The 6513-nt window shown below is 36.1% G+C and overlaps 1 protein-coding gene across 1 annotated transcript; it reads right to left on the reverse strand.

The window, feature by feature from the left end:
- Positions 1 to 1543: 1543 nt before the first annotated feature.
- On the reverse strand, positions 1544 to 6034 carry LOC113288319 (glucose-1-phosphate adenylyltransferase large subunit 1-like). Its single transcript, XM_026537328.1, has 14 exons — positions 5312 to 6034; positions 4992 to 5114; positions 4523 to 4696; positions 4269 to 4361; positions 4055 to 4138; positions 3913 to 3968; positions 3740 to 3833; positions 3333 to 3518; positions 3103 to 3183; positions 2874 to 2960; positions 2689 to 2793; positions 2329 to 2435; positions 2153 to 2213; positions 1544 to 2039 (listed from the first exon to the last, which is right to left on the reverse strand). Exons 1-14 carry the CDS (start codon positions 5561 to 5563, stop codon positions 1938 to 1940), a joined length of 1605 nt encoding a protein of 534 aa, XP_026393113.1. The 5' UTR covers positions 5564 to 6034; the 3' UTR covers positions 1544 to 1937.
- Between the last annotated feature and the right edge of the window lie 479 nt (positions 6035 to 6513).

A 6513-nucleotide genomic window follows, 5' to 3' on the forward strand; every position in this document is an offset into this window, starting at 1 on the left:
CTACTGACTTGTCCTTGAATCTTAATATACTCAACGGGTGCACCTCGGACACTCAGTGTCTTGATGCATGTAACAAGGAGTGCATGGCAAAGTTTAATGTCAATGCATCAGCTTCAGCTTGTGTTGCTGGTATCCTACAGCTCCTAGTTAAGAGCTGCTCTTGCTGTTGTGCCTCAATCTAGAGCATTCTAGTTTATGACCCCAGCTAGCTATCGGGTTATAAAACTATTGGAATCCAACTAAAAGGGATGAAAAAAACTTAAAATTTAAAAAATAAAAGCAGCATTTTAATTATTAAAAAAAATTAATCTCATATAATTGTGTCGCTATACTTAAATAGCTTATACACTTAGTTAGCTGCTAGTTAGAGTCGTCTTGTGTTTGGTTGTTTTCGTCGTGCAATATTGGTATGGATCATGCAAGATTTTTCATTTTAATCTCGCTTAAGCTAGGCATCTTCATCTTATGTGTAATTCGATGATTTAATCATCATTGATCTGTAACTTGTATGTACGTCTTCTTATGATTCTATATGAAATACTCTGTTTGGTATAATGGCACGCATCTGAATACTTTTTCAAAGAAAAGATTTTGATGAGAAGGGATAATAAGATACCACTCAAGGAAATAGACTTTTACATGAGAATATACACCAATCCAGGTGATATAATTTGAAGTGTATGTGGGCTGCATTCCTCTTCATTTTAGTTCTTGTTCGCAGCCCCTTGTTGTATACCTTACCATGTCCAGATTTGAGCCAAAATGAAGAGGAATGCAGCCCACCTTTAAGTTTTGTTAATTTGGCAACACCCTTTTCAATTTCAATTTCCATCAATCAAACTGTAAGACCACCGTTGCATTATAAGAAACAAGTCAAGATTAACTGAAACTAAGAAGTGGCTCCAAAAAGTACCCAAAGGAAGAACAGCCTGCAGATTCACCTACAATGACCTTACCAGTTTCATAATTGTAGGTTGTAATAACACGCTGTAGCTAGCCAGTTCTTAATGCGAACTGCATATTTTGATTTAATCTATCTTTCCCTGAAGTACAGTTTGTACAGCCATATGCGAAGGGCGTTTAAGAGTTGTTCAAGTTTGTTGCAGGTAGCATTGTAATCATTTTGATATGGACCTATACCAAATGGCAAATGGGCATAGAATTGTGACATTACCGCATTTTGCTTGGCAACCTGGTTTTTCCTGCACAATTAAGGCCGATGGTGCTGGTAATAAGGTTAGCCATGAGAGCTGCAAGAACACAAAAAGTTGTAGAAACACAATAGACTGATGAGAATTCTGTAATAGATCTGTTTGGTTCATTGATTTTTCGCAAGTTGTTAGAATGGTGCTGAAGAGAAGAAAAGTTTAGCAAGTTAGATAGTTGACACGGACTTAGATATCCAGCAATCCATCTGACCTTATCCTAATTAAGCAATTAGAGACGTAAATTCAAGTGGGCTACTAAAATAGATAAGGCAACATTTGCTAATCAAAACGAAATCAGCCACAGGCCACCACAAAAACATAAAAAAGAAAAGAAAAGAAAAGAAATGAACTACAAATGTCATATATAGATCAGAGGAAGTGCACATTTACTATCACAATTCTGGTTCTAAATTGGCAAAGCGTTTAAGAACAACCTATTTGTGCCCGATGGATAGGGGCCGGAAAAGAAAAGAAACAACCTAACCTGCAGCGATGTGATTTATTTAAAGTACATTATACTCCATCAGCTGGAGTTCTTATTATTAGCCTCTCCTAGTAAGAACCTATTTTTAATTTACATGCACCTGAAAACAGCATTAATGGAGTGAATCAGCAAGATCTAGGATATAAGCACAATACTCTCTAGTCAGATTCTTCAGTACCCATATCCATGGAAATTTCACTCCTCCATACATCGTTGATTCTATGGAAGCCACATCAGCTGTTACTTCATATCTCCATCCCATCCTTGATTGTTGCATTCTTAAGTATAACTGTGATTCCTGACCTAATGTAGAACCCGTCATTTGGTCTGTCTGCTTCTTCAACACCCTAAACAACATATAAAGACGGGAGAGAGTTAGAAGCATAGAGCTTGAGCAGGCACTATAACGCAACAAATGATCTCAGTTTGTTTTCTCGACAAGTTTATCATAGCAACTTACGCTCTTATTTGCAATGACCACATCTGTTCCTATCCTGGCGTTTTTGTCAATTATGCAATTCCTTCAGAAAAACCATTGGCACTAGTGGTCAGAATAGAGTTCCAACAATCTTACAGACGTGCATACATTTAAGAACAAAAGAACATTCCGTTTATACAACTGTCTAATTGACTCACCTGATTTTGGTATTCTGTCCCACACCAACTGGAACCTTTCCATCTGCTAGAAGTGCTGCAATTTCAGATTCTGTTTGGTATTCATCGGCACCCATCATCATGGTGTCCTGAAACAAGTCAAATAAATCTTTGAACTCTTTGACTACTACATGGAAGTAGGTACGAAAATCTTAATTGAAGTTTTTATTCTAGCAGTCCCTGTTCTATGTAAATTCTAAAGTGCTAAGATAAGCCTATGTATTTGTGGCATCGCATCCTCGTCGAATAGATCTGGCATTTAGAAATGTCTAAATGCATCCTTGCTAAGGGCCTTGAAATACAGGAAGAGTAATATGTTACTCAAAAATGATGTCAGCTCACCTGTAACTCAACCCCATACTCTAAACGAGATCGGACACCCACTACTGAATTCTGCACACTACATTCTTGTAGGAAGCATCCATGTGAAATTATTGAATTTAGGATCTGCAAGAGGATAGAAAACAAACATGAGAAGTGAAAGATAAAACAACGGGAGAATCTTGATCATATGTGAACCCACATACCCGGCATTTTTCAACTTTAGTTGGTGGCAAGAATCGTGGAGATGTAAAGAAAGGTGTCTTTGGGTCAGAAAAATCAAAACTTGAAGGCTGCAGAAAGAAATTAAAATAAGCCATTGACTGGAAGTTTAACAGCATAGCAAGGTAACATGTAAGCACACTGGTGTCTCCTGCACCAGTACCCAGTGAAATGTTTGCTGGCTGAACAAAGTTAGCAACCACGAAAACTAACCTGTGCAGCGAGTGCCAAGTTAGCATCAAAGAAGGATTTAATAGTTCCAATATCCTCCCAATAGTCATTGAATAGATATGCCTGTTCAGTTCACCATTCAACAAACTCATCAGCGAAGTATTACCTATTACACCTCTGTTTACTGATATTTTCTTAATGAATTAAAACTAAGCCAAAAAGATGCCATTTGCAATTGCAGACTGTAGAGTAGTTGAGAATTTAACCCTTACTTGGACATTGTGGTCCTTTACAGCTGATGGAATGATTTCAGATCCAAAGTCATTTGAAGTGGGATACCTCGACTTCAGGAGCTTTAGTAAAACATCTGTTCTAAATACATAAACACCCATAGACGCAATGTATGGAGATTCACTGGCTTTCTTTGGAGACAACCCCAAGACAGTAGTGTCGACTTGCTGCAATATACCAACCAGGATTCTCAATCATAATGAAACTATCACATTAGCTACAGCCAACCAAATAGACTTCATTTTACAAAGATAAACCAACTATAAAGCAAAGGTTATTTCTGAATAGCGTATGAGCTTGATTTCAGAAGTTTCCCCATCCTTCCATTCATTATAATTAAAGAACGTGTAAAGATTATACAGAAAAGAACGGAAAGGTATCTGCCTACCATTGCTTTCAGATCAGCCCCCTTTGGTTTTTCAGCAAATTGGATGATGCGACCAGAACTGTCAATCTTCATCAATCCAAAATCTGATGCACGGCTGAAAGATAATAGTTCGAATTGAGATGCAGTCCAACAAGCAATTACAAACACATATCATTCGAGGGAAAAAGTAATACCTATCATCCATAGGTATGCACGAAACACTAATATCTGCATTGGTATCGATATGTTTCTGCAACAACGCACGGCACCAATGGAAATTATTAAGCATAGAGAATTAGTTTAGTTGTTAACATGTCATGGAACTGATTAAGATACCTGCACAAAGTCCATGTAGTCCATTCTGTAAAGATGATCGCCAGACAAGATCACTATATGCTCGACGTTCTTGTTCTTTGCATCCTGTAAGCAAACAATTCAAGAAAGCAAGGCCCGTCTTAGTGATTAATGGCAGTAGGAAACTATATGTAGACACTACGTTCTATTTGTCTAGAGAAAATGTTCATTTTGATGTAAAATCTCAAGTAGGTACCTCAAAAACCCATGTGAACTGTCTCACAGCATCAGCTGTTCCTTGGAACCACTTCATTCCTGTTTCCCCTGGTGTCTGAGTCGCAGCCAGGACCTGTTCCAGTGAATTTTAGAAAAACATTTAGCAAATATATGCATCCAGCAAAAACAGTACTTCACTTCCTTTTTAAGTACACAATTTGTAGTATTCGAATGAATCATACAAATTTTGTGTACTCTAATGAATCTAATTGAACTACTGCTATTGAATCAAACCTCTACAAATCCATCTCCGAAATTAACACCGTTCCCTAAATTGTACGTGCGAGCGAGATGGCGATTGAGGGAAGCGGAATTGAACTGAGTAAGGACAAAAATCTTGTTTATGCCACTGTTGATGCAATTGCTCATTGGGACATCAATAAGCCTGTAATTTCCTCCAATTGGGACCTGTTGATTGAACAGGAAAAAATCATTAGCATACAAATTAAACAGAATCGCAAACAAACACCAAATCAGACAGAAACAATAACTCTTTAACAACTTTGATAGCCAATTCTTCTCACCGCCAAGATCTTGATAATACTAAATGAGACAGAATAAACCCTTACTTTTCTTCTAATTCAGATATATAGAGATCAAACAGATACAAAGCCATAGTCACGAATTCGCAATTGAAATCAAGAATCACAATCTTTCTCAATACAATCTGAACCAAATGTAATAAAGTTAAGTTTTTTCTTACAGCAGGTTTGGCTCTTTGCATAGTAAGAGGGAAAAGGCGAGTTCCAGCCCCTCCACCCAAAATGATTGAAGCTACACTTTTTGGGTCTACTATTTTCTTTTCAAATACTGGTACTTGATGGGTCTGCAATTAAAACACATTAAAAATCAAAACACATTTCATAATTAAGATTTCATTAAAGGAAACCCATTAATTTTTTAATAACAACATAAATTAGTACACATTTAACATAATAATGATCTATGAATTTGGAGATCCATTTATTAATTATAGGAGTAAAATCTAATGTAACAGAGTTTATTTATTAAAATCATACATACCATTGTCTCTTTGGTGACATGATCTGCAGTAAGAACAGATGAAACAACACCAATACCACCATTTCCTTTAATCGTTCTACCATTTCCATATTCACTCTTCAAAAAATTACTTTTATTCAAAACCCTTTTACTATTCACTGAACTCCCTCCTCCTTTAATCTTCTCTCCCCAAAACCCATTATCAATTCCTCCTCCTTTGCCAAGTTTCACCAAATGGGTATTGCCTTGCAAGGTTGTAAAACAAGCCTCCATTACAAAAACCCTTAAAAGAATAGCAGAAAATTATGTGAAAGTACACTCCAAAAACCCTCTGTTTTGATCACAGAAAAATTGTCAATAAAGTGTAAAGGAGATGTTGGGTAAAATAAAGACAACTTTAGAAACAAAACCCTGAATGTCTTCTTAGGTTCTCTTTAATACAACTATTGAATGCCGATAGATAATCTGAACTACAATTTTGGTTTGATCAAAATTTTGTAACGAAACAACAAAAACCCAAATTCTGTCACTAACGAACAAACAAGTTTCTTCTGGTTTATTAGTGAAACACCTAGAGAAGTTGCAGAAAACAAAACCCAGATCAGAAAAACTGATGAATATGTGAATCAACAAGAAAGTGAATCAGTAGAAAAGAGAGAGAGTGATGAAGGAGGTGATTATTGTTGGCAAATGAGATAGTTTTATTGGCATTTGAACCGGTCACGGGAAGTTTAAATGGTTGGGTATTAACGTGGCAAAGTTCCACGAGTTATAGCTATTATTTGGGATCTCTAGACTGGGGATTCCAAACTTTGTTACACATACTTTAGTGCAACTTCCTTAAGCGACCCCAACAAATTTTCTCCCTGATTTTCTACCTCTATACAGTTTTTATTACTGGAATTTTGGACTTGTTTTTACGTAAGCTAAAAGCAAAAATATTTTGCTTCAAAAAAAGATATTTTTACATTTAGAAATAATAGTCAGTTTAGATCCCAGGCACAGAAGTGTTTTTGCTTTTTCAGAAAGAAAAGTCTGAAATAAAATGTTTTTGCTTTATAAAAAGTTAACTTTTCTCCTTATAGAAAGTCATTCTAAAACTGCACATCCATACTAACTTCTGATTTTCTGGAAGTCAAAAAATGATTTCTGAATTGACATTTATGCATAATTAACTTCTTACTTTTTGATTTTTAGTAGTCAAAAAGTTATTTGTGGATGTG

The sequence above is a fragment of the Papaver somniferum genome, chromosome 1 (assembly GCF_003573695.1).
Source record: "Papaver somniferum cultivar HN1 chromosome 1, ASM357369v1, whole genome shotgun sequence".
Classification (NCBI taxonomy): domain Eukaryota; kingdom Viridiplantae; phylum Streptophyta; class Magnoliopsida; order Ranunculales; family Papaveraceae; genus Papaver; species Papaver somniferum.

What these genes read in the sequence shown, in the direction of transcription:
- LOC113288319 (XM_026537328.1), bottom strand. Translation starts at nt 5,563, where the DNA reads ATGGAGGCTTGTTTTACAACCTTGCAAGGCAATACCCATTTGGTGAAA. An exon ending in ATGTCACCAAAGAGACAATG is followed by an intron (nt 5,115 to 5,311) that starts GTATGTATGATT and finishes TTTTAATTGCAG; the next exon opens with ACCCATCAAGTACCAGTATT. An exon ending in TCGGAGATGGATTTGTAGAG is followed by an intron (nt 4,362 to 4,522) that starts GTTTGATTCAAT and finishes TCACTGGAACAG; the next exon opens with GTCCTGGCTGCGACTCAGAC.